Source organism: Alligator mississippiensis, chromosome 4 (assembly GCF_030867095.1).
Source record: "Alligator mississippiensis isolate rAllMis1 chromosome 4, rAllMis1, whole genome shotgun sequence".
Lineage (NCBI taxonomy): Eukaryota > Metazoa > Chordata > Crocodylia > Alligatoridae > Alligator > Alligator mississippiensis.
In genome coordinates this window covers 159875108-159888095 of record NC_081827.1, presented here as the reverse complement: position 1 = coordinate 159888095, position 12988 = coordinate 159875108, and the positions used below count along the sequence as shown (strand labels likewise).

Sequence of the window (12988 nt, the reverse complement as noted above, 5' to 3'; positions counted from 1 at the left end):
AACAGATTTGGAGGATATAAAAGGAAAAGGCCATTTTAGAGAATACCAACAGCAGGAGCTGCTGTTTCAAAACATCTATGAAGAAAACCTAGCCAAGAGGGAAGACGAGGTACTTAGGTCCAAGTTGGCAGAGGTGCTGCCCCAGTTTGAGGTAAGAAATGGGATCTTGCACCAGGTGGACACAGGCAAGGGAGGAGAGGAGGTGGCACAGATCTTAGTACCAAGGAAATATTGGTTGCAGTTGTTGGAAGCAGCACACACGCTACCCATGGAGGACCATTTGGGCTGGGATAAAACAGAGGCACGATTGAAACAGCGTTTTTTTTGGCCCAGTATCTATAAGATAGTAGAGAGATATTGTGAGGAATGTGCAGAGTGTCAGAGGGTATCAAGTCATAAACCTGCGAGAGTCCTGTTATCATTGAGAGTCCCGTTAATAACGATGCCCTAGGCAGAACGTCCTTTTAAGAGGATAGCCCTGCATATTGAGGGACCGTTCCCAAAGAGTGTGGCAGGGTATCAGTATGTGCTAGTTATGGTAGATTACACGACACGTTTCCCAGAAGCGATATCATTAAAAAATGTTACGGCACCTAAGGTAGCAGAGCAATTAATAAAGTGGGTATCTAGACTGGGGATTCCCCAAGGAATTCTAACAGATCAAGGAAAGACATTTATGTCGGGAGTGCCGAAGGGAGTGTGTAAGATTCTAAAGATAAAAGATCTCAGAACCTCAGTTTATCATCTCCAGATGGATGGACTAGTTGAGAGGTTTAATAGAACTTTGAAGGGTATGCTACAGCCATGCATTCAGGAAGATTCACGAAAGTAAGAGTCTCTGTTGCCCCTGCTATTGTTTGCGATCAGAGGCCCCTCAGGCCTCTACAGGGTGCACCCTGTTTGCACTAGTCTACGGACATAAGCCAAGGGGTCTGCCCAATATTATATGTGAGGGGTGGTCTGAGGGACACCCCAAAAGAATGAAACAGCCCCAGTTCGCGTGCGATTTTCAAGAACGGTTAGAAAGGGTCCAAGCAGTGGCACAGGAGAACCTGGAACTGAGCCAACAAAGACAAAAACTAAATTACGATACCCATGCTAGTAGATATTTACAAGTGGGAGATTGGGTTCGAGTGTTGTTGCCAGACAACAGCCATAAATTACTGTCCTGGTGGCAAGGCCCATTCCAGGTGACTATACAATTGGGGCCAGTGAATTATGAGGTCCAAAGGACCAAACCAGTCAGGAGGAAGCCAAACTACCACATTAACTTGTTAAAGAAATGGAATGGTAGAGAGGCATGGTTGATGAAAGAGGACGTAGGAGATTTGGATGAGGTGGGGGATCCGAGGATAGCGGCATTTGAACCAGGAGAACCCCAGGTAGGTGACAAACTGTAAGTGGGCCAGAGGGAAGAAGTAACGTGACTGATATTGGAATTCTCCGATGTATTCAAAGCCAAACCCATGAGAACAAAGGGGGTAGTACACGATATTAGGATACCAGAAGGGTGCGTGGTAAGAGACCACCAGAGGAGGTTACCCCAACATTTTTGGGACACAGTGAGACATGAGATCACACGGGTGTTGGAGGCAGGGATTATAGAAGAGTCCAGGAGCCCATGGTGGAGCCCGCTGGTGACAGTGCTAAAGACAGACAGCACCATATGAGTTTGTGTAGATTTTAGAAAGGTAAATGAAGTAGTGACTTTCAATACATGCCCTATGCCACAGATAGAAGAAATGATGGAAAAAATTGGTCAGGCCAAGTATATATCAACCTTGGACCTGACAAAAGGTTACTGGCAAATACCTACGAATGATAGAGATAAAGAAAAAACTGCCTTTGGGACCCTGTGGGGTTTATTTCAATTTAAATGAATGCCGTTTGGTCTTCACAGGCGGTGGCGGCGTTCCAATTCTTGATGGATAAAACGTTGGCTCCTCATCAAAATTACGGCTCGGCATATATTGGTGATATTATAGTATTTTCGCAGAACTGGGAGGCAATATTGCCAGCATTTATGGGCAGTCATGCAAGAACTCTAAAAGGCAGGGCTAACAGCACACCTTAAGAAGTGTAGCTTGGGGCAGGAGGAGACCAAATACCTAGGTTTCCAAATAGGTCAGGGTTGAGTAATGCCCCTAGCGGATAAAGTAGAGGCTGTCGTGGAAACACACACAGAGTACTTTTGGGTCAGGTCAGCAGAAGCTTTTATTCAAAAGAAACTACAGCTGTAGGGGGAGTTCCAAAGTGACATGGATTTCCCAAGCACTTGGAAGGGGTCCCCCCCCAAGAGCAAAATCAGGAGGCTTATATACTTTTTAACAGTCGCTTACAACTCACGTGATCATATAGTGAAATTAGCATGAAAAGCGGCTATAATATTACTTCATTATTTCTTTGCTGTTATCAGGATGGGAATTATGGGGGAGATAGGGTTAGTTCACAAACCTCCTTCTTGCACCTGGAAATCTACTTTGTACATACTTTTTTTTTTTTCTACCTTCAAGGCCGCGGTGAGCGAAGCATTTGCAGAAGAGTTACAAAGAACAAACACTTGCCCTTATCTGTTCTACTGTACCGAGCCAGCAATTCTACACAAAGCGGTTATGTCATCTTATAACTAAAATAATCAAAGTTTAAGGCATATATTTTTTCTGATTCCACAGCCCCCCCCTTTGAGACTATTTAGTCTCACTTTAGCCTTAAATTTCCATTCTCATGAGCCCCTCTATTTCATCATGCAGCCTTTCATGTTTTCTTTCAATCTGCTCACACTTTTGTAACACCATTATTCTAGACTCTGCTGTGGGTTTTCTTGCCTTGCTAAAGCTTCCCCTGCTGGCTTTCACGCAGCAGAGGATCAGTTGCATTAAGACATAGAACATTATCAGAACTATCAAGACAAACAATATTCCATACAGGATTTTCTTGCCAAGGGCCCCGAAATCTGGGAGCCAGGAGGTTAGCCAAGACCACATTTCTTCTAGACCCCAGTCAGTATTTTCTGAGGCCACTTGATGTAGGACCCTTAACTGATTTCGGATTTTGCGAATGTCAGTTTCGATTCGCATGTCCTGATTGACATAGACACAACAGGTGGAGTTTACTAAGGCACATACTCCTCCCTGGGATACCAATAGGTAATCTAGGGCTATGCGGTGTTGTATAGTTACTTGTGAGATCTGGGAGATCTCTTTTTGCAGAGCCTGAATTGCATCCGCAGTGGCATTTCCCATAGCTTCCATTGTGGCTGAAATGTTAATTATGGCTAGTTCCAATTCTCTTACTCCAAGCCACGGTATGAAGGTTCTCACAAATCGATGGAACCCTGTGTTTCTGGTAGCTAAGGGGTTAACCGCCCTTTTCATGTGATGGTTGAAATTTTTTACTTGTTCCAGATATATTGCACTATGCATTTCGAAACCAGGGATAACACGTCCAAGAGTGCATGCCCCCACCCAATTCCAGGGCAAGATTTTATGAGCCCTGTTTCCGCAGAGCCAGTAAAGGCCTGGGGCAGAAAGGGTACTCAAATCTCGGCAGTTGTTGTGCCCTATCCGGCACTTTCGATTGATATGCATCGTATAGGACGGTCCACGTTCAGCTGTTATTCTGCTGGACCGAGATATATTACAAGAAGTAAAATTGGAGTGAATGTAAAATTCTGATCTGTTTGCAATGAGAGCAACATGAGGTTCCTTAGAAAAGTTGTAGACCATGAATCCTGTACAATTGAGAGAGGGTACGTTACCCAACAGGATTCCACTGGTGCTACTAGGGCTATAATCTAGAGTAGTTAGGCAATGAGGGTAGTGTCCTACAGGTGTGGCTTTATTATAAGCTCCGGTGTTGTTGGATCTGTAACAGAAAGGCGCCTCTACTCTTGGGGAGATTATCCAGTTAGCAGGGGCGGCCCTCCATTCTTTAGGAGCGGATCGATGGGCAGCTAACGAGTAGTGTCTAACGAAGCCGCCGTTTATTGTTCCCCATTGCTGGAGGGATATTGGTACTCCGATCATTGGGATTCCTTGGTGTAGGTGTGCTGGGCTGTGAGAGCATATCCAGCAGTCACTTTTATTTCCAGCTTGAGCCACCGCATGGGAGATCTGCAAATACAAATTTTTCTCCCACCCCCCTTGGGTGATACTGAGATACCCAAGTGTGATATATAAGGATATCAGTGCCATTTTTAGATACAGGAGGGACAAAGAATCTTAACAACAAACATAACCAGCACCAGTAAGAAAAAGAACACTACCAGCCAAACCCAGGATGGCAGCCAAAGTCTTTCTTCGTCCTCTGGGCTCAAGTTACCTAAAGGACTGATAATGTCGGCTCTTGGTCTTGATCGAGGTGGTGATCTTCCGAATGGGAGCATTCACTTTCTTCGAGGCCGAAGATGATATCTTCGTTCTTCAACTGATGAATCCGGCTGGGCTGAGGTGTTGGGTGCAGGGGAGAGGTTACTAGCACTTGCACCCTGATGCTCCTCACTTGCCTGAGTGAGGTCCTGAGGGTCTTTGTCCTTGGCCTCAGGGAAAGATCCCAACCTTGGTTGGAATACAGCTGCTTCGGGGTCCAATGGAGGTGATACCTTCTTGCAGTGCGAGGCGTGAGTCCACGTTTGGTGACCTTGGCAACGAACAGCAGAATTAGTGGTCAGAAGTACCTGGAAAGGTCCTTTCCATCTGGGTTGAAGTGCGTTTTTCCGTTGATAGACCTTTACATAGATCCAATCCCCTGGTTCGAGGTTGTGACAGGGAACATCCGGTGGTTGAGGTAAGGCTTCTTGGACCTGTGAATGAACAGACCTGGCATACTTCATTAATGCCTTGCAATAATTTAGTACAGTTTCATCAGTTAATTGTAGGTCTGTTTGGTGAGGGGCAACAGGTGGTGTAGCTGGCATCCTCATGGGTCGTGCCATGAGTATTTCATAAGGGGTTAGGCCATGTTTTCTGTTAACAGTGTTTCTAATGTGCATAAGAGCAATGGGCAGTGCATCAGGCCATTTGAGGCCTGTTTCAGCACAAATCTTCGAAATGCGCGTTTTTAAATCAGAGTTTTTACGTTCTACAGCACCACTTGACTGTGGATGATAACTACAGTGTAGGTGTTGCTGTATGTTGAGTGCTTGGCAGATGTTTTTTACTATCTGTCCTGTGAAATGGGTGCCACGGTCACTATCTATTGTGAGAGGCAATCCAAATCTAGGGATGAATTCTTTGAGCAATTTCTTTGCTACAGTGATGGAATCAGCACGTACGCATGGGTAGGCTTCCACCCATCCAGAGAACACATCAATAATAACAAGAATGTATTCATAAGAACAGCACTTAGGTAGCTGCACAAAATCAATTTGCAGATTTACAAACGGTCCCCATGGAGGGGGATGGGCTGCGGGTGTCGTTTTTACCCGTTGCCCAATGTTGTGAGCTAAGCAGATGGGACAGGAGCTACAGTACTGTTGTGCCATGGAAGGAAAATTTGGGGCAAACCAATTTCTTTGTACTGTAGCAATCATTCCTCCTTTGCTCGTATGGGCCACAGAGTGGGTTAAACGAGCAAGATGTGGCAAAAGCTCTCTAGGCGCCACCAGGCGGCCGTCCGGGGAGCGCCAGAGAGAGTCGGGGTGCAGTGAACATCCTGCACGCAGCCAGTCATTTATTTCCTTTTTTGGGGCCTGATTTTGAAGAAGGGCCAGACTTGAAAGGCTAGCCAAAGGAGACTGGTCTGCTGAAAAACAAACAAAAACAGAGTTAGGAGCCTGTGGGCCAGAAAGGGCCGCATTTCTGGCAGAACGGTCTGCCAGATCATTTCCTCGTGTGACATCATCAAACGGTTTCTCATGAGCTTTACATTTAACAATAGCAATAGCAAGAGGCAATTGAACAGCTTCTAAGAGCGCTTTTACATAACAACCATGACTGATTTGGGTCCCTGATGAAGTGAGGAACCCTCTTTGTTTCCAGATTTGTCCAAAATCATGAACAACACCAAAAGCATACTTAGAGTCAGTATAAATGGTTGTGGTTTGATTTTTTGCAAGAATGCAAGCACGTGTTAAAGCAATGAGTTCAGCAACTTGAGCAGAACGAGCTTGGGGTAAAGAATAGGCTTCCAAAACAGCATACTGAGTGCATACTGCATATCCCGCAACTAATTTGCCTGCATCATTTCTAAGACAGGAACCATCAACAAACAAAACAAGGTCAGAGTTCGGGATAGGAATGTCCTTGAGGTCAGTTCGAGGGGTTAACAATTGAGTTGTGATAGACAGGCAATCATGAGGCTCACCATCAGAGGCAATAGGCAGAAGTGACGCAGGATTCAGAATTGAACAGCGATTTAAGGTTACATTTGCAGCTGACAGTAGAAGTTTCTCATATTTAGTAAGACGGGAATTGGAAATGTGCTGAGTTTTGCCCTTGAGCAGAAGGGCCATCACAGCATGTGGAACTGCAACGGTTAAAGAGTGTCCCAAAACTAGAGAATCTGCCTTTTCAACCAACAAGGCAGCAGCTGCAACTGAACGGAGGCAAGGAGGAAGTCCCGCAGCTACGGGATCAAGGGCAGAGCTGTAATATGCAATTGGGCGATGCTTTTCACCATGCAGCTGAGTGAGTACTCCTAAAGCGATTCCTTCCCGTTCATGACAAAACAAGGTAAAGGGTTTCTTATAATTAGGAAGTCCAAGAGCAGGAGCAAGAGTGAGGGCTTGCTTAAGGACCACAAATGCTTGTTCGGCTTCAGGAGTCCAAGGGAGGGGTTCCGGGGTGGTATCATGAGTGAATGCTTGCAAGGGTTTTGCGAAAGCAGCATAACCCAGGATCCACTGTCTACAATAACCCGTTGCACCTAAGAATCCCCTCATCTGTTTTCTAGTCATAGGTTTGGGAATGTTGAGGATAGCTTCAACTCTACTAGGGGAAAGGTGTCGTTCTCCTGCTGAGATATCATGCCCTAAATAATGTACCTTAGACTTGCAGAGCTGCAATTTAGATTTTGAGGCCTTGTGGCCTTTCTGAGCTAAAGCTGTGAGGAGTGTCAAAGTATCTTGCTCACAGGCCTCTAAAGTGGGCGAGGCTAACAATAGATCATCAACGTACTGAACAAGGGTGGACCCCCCTTTGAACGTGATAGGATCCAAATCTTTTTTTAGGATCTGGGAAAACAGGGTTGGGGACTCTGTATATCCCTGAGGGAGTCTTGTCCAGGTATATTGAAATCCCTGATAAGTAAATGCAAACAGATACTGGCTATCCTTATGAACGGGGATAGAGAAAAAAGCAGAACAAAGATCCACTACTGTGAAATATGTAGCATCTGAAGGGATACAGGAAAGAATAGTGGCAGGGTTAGGGACCACGGGGAAAGCGGGTAACACAGCGGCATTTACAGCTCGAAGATCTTGCACAAAGCGATACGTATCTTTACCAGGTTTTTTGACAGGTAGGATAGGTGTGTTGCAAGGGGAGCGTATTGGGACAATAATCCCTTGCTCAAGGAGTGAGGAAACGACAGGCTTGATCCCTTCCTCAGCTTCCTTTGAGATGGGGTACTGCGGGACACGAGGAAGTGGCTTGGCAGGGTTCAGGATGATACGCACTGGTTCAGCACTCAGCATGTGCCCCACTTCATTCGCATGGGTGGACCACAGCTGTGGAGGTACTCGTGCCAACAGTTCCTCTTGCAAGAAGGAAGTGTCAGAATCAGAGTACTCCTGGGTTAGCAAAGCCACAAGCTCGGTTTCCCTATGTTCCGGTACCTCAAGGTAAACACCATCTGGGCTACAATAAATCACGCATCCCAGTTTACACAGCAAGTCCTTACCAAGAAGGTTGACAGGTGCACAGGGGCTAAGAAGAAAGGCATGATTTTCAGACAAAGGGCCAATAGAGATGGAGACAGGTTCAGAGACGGGATGTGGGATAGGTTGTCCGCCTATACCGACAGCATTTACAGTTTCAGGAGAATAAGGTAGAAAAGGAAACTCAGCAGCCTTTAGTGTGGAGCGGGACGCTCCGGTGTCGACCAGACAGGAGACAGGTTTACCAGAAATAAGGCATTCAACAAACGGACCAGATTGGTCAGTAGCAAGCAAAGGAGCAATGATGTCACTGTCCCTCAGGCTGTCCTATTCAACACTGGGAAAATTGACAGGAAGTGGAGGTGGGGGCTGGGGTCTGGGTCCTTGGCCGGGGCGGTTGGGGCATTCTGATTTCCAATGTCCTTCTTGCTTGCAATAATGACATTGGTTCCCATAGCCTGGGTTTTGTGGGCTCAAGGATCTATCTCTTCCCCTGAATCTACCCGGGCCTCCCCTTCCCCGTCCTCGTCCCCTTCCTCTACCTGGACCCTGCAACTGAGAAATCTGTAAGGCCATTAACTTAAACTCGGCACTGTCTTTAGACCGTTCCAATTTGTTATGAAAATGGTTAGCCGCAGCAAGGACTTCAGTCAAATCTTTAGTTTCCCAGCCAATAATTACTGTTTGAATTTTCTCAGCAATTTTAGGGTTAAGTCCCTGGACGAATGCTGCCACTATTGCTTGTTTAGCATTTCCGACTGGGTTATCCATTCCTGAGTATCGTTCAAATGCCTGTTTGAGGCGTTCTAAATAGTCACTGGGGTGTTCATTTTTGTTTTGTTTACAGGTATTTATTTTGGTCCAGTCTGCCTTTTTTGGGCAAATTGTGAGAACTGCCTGAACCAAAGCATTTCTCTTGTCAATAAAGTCTTGGCCAATCCCTGGGTTTTGATCTGGCCAAGTACAGGCAGCGTACAGACGTAGCATAGTCTCCTTGGGCAAAATGGATCGCATGAGCTGATTAATGTCAGCCCATGTTGGATTATAACAATTTATAACAGTCTGCAATTCTTCCTGAAATTTTTCTGGGTCTTCCCTGATTTTTGGGAACTTTTGAGTTAAATTGTAGAGATCACCTGGAGTCCAGGGTGCATGCACAGTTACTATATTTTGTCCATCGTTGCCAATGCCTGGCATTTGTCTTAGGGGGTAAACTTGTGCAGTTCGGGATCTCAGATTGATGGGAGATCTTTCCATGCCTATTCCCATTCTTCTAAATACACCTGTGGTGGGTTGTGACCCAGGAGTAAATTGCCACACTGGTGATGATTGAGTGGCAGATATGGTGGATGAGTCCGGACTATTAAGCTCCGTGGATGGATTTACTGAAGGAGCTTCAGCTAATGGGTCACTAGCCTGGGCTGCAGCCTGATGTTGAACCGGTTGTTGCTGATGTGGGAGTCCCAGGAGAGCCGGGTTCGAACAAAGGTCAAGGATATCCTCTGCTGGCTCCGGTGGTGGGGGCGCCCCGGGCAATGCTGGATACATTGGAGCGGTGGCCAGCGTGTAATTTGGGGGAGCAGCCAATTTCTCCCGAACAGCTTTTAACTGCTGTTTTAATTTTTCTTGAGAGTCTTTTAGGCTCCTAGTTTGAGATTCTGTCCGCCTTTTGGACATTTCATCATACCAATAAAAGAACGCGTCCCACTGGTTTTGTGGTGTTTTGGATCCACGGGACTCTAACGCCCCTCTCAAGTGCACTATTTTATCCTGATCAAATGTTCCTTCCTGTGGAAAATGTTTCACAGGATCATCCCTAGTATACCAGTTCCACTTATCCAGGTACTTGCAAGTCTCGGGAGAATAGTGTGTGTACATAAAGTACGCCGGAGTCCCCTTAGGGGGGACAGGAACCTGTTTAGACTGACTTGTTCCCATTTTCAGTCACACAGGGAGACGTAGGAGAGGCTTATTTAGGATGTCCGGGCCGCTCAGTGCCTTGCCTCGCAGTTTTTCACTGCCCAGACAAAAGGCTTCTGACCCGACACCGGCTCATAAAATGGAAATGGGGAGGGAAACACTAGAGGGATCCTTTCACTCCTGCTTTCGGCAGAAGCTACTGGGACGAGGGGTTTGGAAAAGACAAAATCACTCAGACGCCCTGTCCACTGGGTCACGAGGTTCCAGTTGGGTCCCCTTGCTTTCAAAACTGCCCTGTCAGGCAGAATTGGGGCGGCTGAACCCAACCGTAGTCTCAGTCCTGGTCAGTGGCTCATATTTCTAAATACACACACACATTCATTCAATAAGCCCTGTCCACTGGGTCACGAGGTTCCAGTTGGGCCCCCTTGCTTTCAAAACTGCCCTGTCAGGCAGAATTGGGGCGGCTGAGCCCAACCGTAGTCTCAGTCCTGGTCAGTGGCTCATATTTCTAAATACACACACACATGCACATTTATTCAGTCAGCCAGACCTCCTACCCCACACCGCCTTAGTTAATTAACTACAAGCCCGATGTGCTGTTGGATGAAGGTGCCTCAAACAGTTTCTCCCTAAAACGTACGTTACCAGACACAAAATGGGATCCTTTACCAGACAGAAAATTTTAGCCGGCAGTAAGGTTCAGACTGACCTGTTTTAACAAGGTTCAGATCCAGTTACCACGGCCAAGTTGGGAGCCTACAGGCAGTCCTCCTCCGAAACCCCAATAGAGATTTTGAATTAGGTCTCTTACCTCTCAAGTTTGGCGCCTCAGGGTTCGGGGGGGGGGTAGCCTGCGGTCCTCCTTCCTCAGCCTGTGTTCTGGATCCGAGTCACGGCACCAGGAATTGTCGTGGAAACACACACAGAGTACTTTTGGGTCAGGTCAGCAGAAGCTTTTATTCAAAAGAAACTACAGCTGTAGGGGGAGTTCCAAAGTGACATGGATTTCCCAAGCACTTGGAAGGGGTCCCCCCCCAAGAGCAAAATCAGGAGGCTTATATACTTTTTAACAGTCGCTTACAACTCACGTGATCATATAGTGAAATTAGCATGAAAAGCGGCTATAATATTACTTCATTATTTCTTTGCTGTTATCAGGATGGGAATTATGGGGGAGATAGGGTTAGTTCACAAACCTCCTTCTTGCACCTGGAAATCTACTTTGTACATACTTTTTTTTTTTTCTACCTTCAAGGCCGCGGTGAGCGAAGCATTTGCAGAAGAGTTACAAAGAACAAACACTTGCCCTTATCTGTTCTACTGTACCGAGCCAGCAATTCTACACAAAGCGGTTATGTCATCTTATAACTAAAATAATCAAAGTTTAAGGCATATATTTTTTCTGATTCCACAAGGCCATATAAGGCCTACAGATTACCAAGGACCATAAGACAACTGCAGTTGTTCTTAGGGTTCGCAAATGATTATAGGAGGTTCATCAAACACTTTTCGGAGATAGTGGCCCCGCTTAAAGACATGACGAAGGGGAGGCCTCAACTGTTAAACTGGCCGGAACCCGCAATAAGAGTTTTTGAGGAGACCAAACAATTACTCTGCAAGGCACTAGTCCTATACACACCCAGGTTTCAGGAAACCTTTTTTTTTTTTTTTTTTTTTTTTTTTTTTACAGACAGATGCATTAGGGTGTGTTATGGGGGCAGTCCTGTTCCAGAAATGGCAGGGTGAGGAACAACAGATAGTATATGCGAGCAAAAAATTCTCAAAACCAGAGACCAGATATTCAATGATAGAAAGAGTGCCTGGCTATCCAGTGGGGAATCAAACTGTTTAGGTATTATTTATTAGGATGGACGTTTGTACTGATTACAGATCATGCGCCATTGAAGTGGTTACAAACCGCAAAGACTGATAACTCCTGGATAATGCAATGGGCCCTTGCGTTACAGCCTTTCCATTTTACAGTAGAATATCTTGAGGGAAAGAAGAACATAGTGGCCGATTTATTGTCTGGATCTACAACTAATGAGAATGAATTACAGCAAAAACGAGAAGTGGACAGAGAAAACACGAAGCGATGCCCCAGACAGGAAGATCAAAATGAGGGAGCTCCGACTAAAAGGGGAGGTGTGTAACAGGGAGCCAATGGCCCTGTTATGGAGCAGCCCGAGAAATGTGTTAATTACCAATTAAGGACTCACAGACTGGCAGTGGAGCTGGTCAGGAAACTTGTCTATTGCCAATTAAGGATTCACAGACCGGTGATGGAGCTGAGGGGGAGTTTGTTAATTGATACTTAAGGACTTTGGATGGGAGAACGAGGCGGGAAGGACAGAGATCCCTTCCCCACCACTGGAAGGGGAACCGGAGCATTGACTGGGAGTAAGCCAGAGCGACAGGACAGTTTTCCTGCATGGAGGTGCAGGCATGAGAGAGGGATAGTTTTCCTCAAGGACAGCAGATGGAGATGTTTTTTGGGAGGTCATGAGTGAAGCCAGCACAGAGAAAAATAGGAAACCGGATGCCTTTATGTCCTCTATCAATAGATGACAGAGGACAACCGGAATGTCCTGTATGATGGCCACCCTACTGGTGGACAAATCTGACTCCACCCTAATTCCATGAGTCACTGGGGACCTCAGCTGGTGGTGCCTCTACAGAGCTGTTGCCTTCAGGGTGTATCTGGCACAATTCACAGATTCCCCCAACACCTGCCCCTTCTGTGAGCAGAGGGAGACCCTGGCACACACCTACCTGGCATGTACCAGGCTGCATCTCCTTCACTGCCGCTTGTTGAAGTTCTGGCTGCACTATTCCTCTTAGCTATTTATTTATGCACTCCCCTCCATCCATGGTCCTACCAAGTCCCAGAACTTCCTAGTCAAACTTGTCCTGGTGCTGGCTAAGCTAGTGATATATCTCACCAGGTAGGAGGCATCGCCCAGGAGAACCCCTGGGGACCACAAGGCTGCTTTTCTGTCCCTGGTTTGATCCTGTCTCTAGGCAGAGTATTGCTGGACAGTGTTCACTGGCTACCTGGAATCATTCAGGGGCCAGTAGGCAATGCGTGGTGTGCTCTGCTTGGTGTCCCCCCTTGGCATGCTAGTTATTAACCTTTAACTTTCACTCCCATCCCTATTACATCTTTAGTTGTCCCAAGCAATTAGTTGCTGCCTTTCTAGTAGCCTTCCTGTTTAAGGGAGGCTAATAGTTTACTTGGTGGGCATTGCC

At 46.3% G+C, this 12988-nt stretch overlaps 1 protein-coding gene across 2 annotated transcripts; it reads right to left on the bottom strand.

Moving 5' to 3' along the window:
• Positions 1-2196: 2196 nt before the first annotated feature.
• On the bottom strand, positions 2197-11175 carry LOC132250310 (syncytin-A-like). Of its 2 annotated transcripts, none has more exons than XM_059726890.1 (2): positions 10551-11175; positions 2197-4817 (listed from the first exon to the last, which is right to left on the bottom strand). In XM_059726890.1, exon 2 carries the CDS (start codon positions 4191-4193, stop codon positions 2709-2711), a length of 1485 nt encoding a protein of 494 aa, XP_059582873.1. In that variant the 5' UTR covers positions 4194-4817; positions 10551-11175; the 3' UTR covers positions 2197-2708. The 2 variants fall into 2 exon arrangements, with proteins under 2 accessions (XP_059582873.1, XP_059582872.1); XM_059726889.1 differs by having other exon boundaries at positions 2197-4801; positions 10551-11174.
• Positions 11176-12988: the final 1813 nt, after the last annotated feature.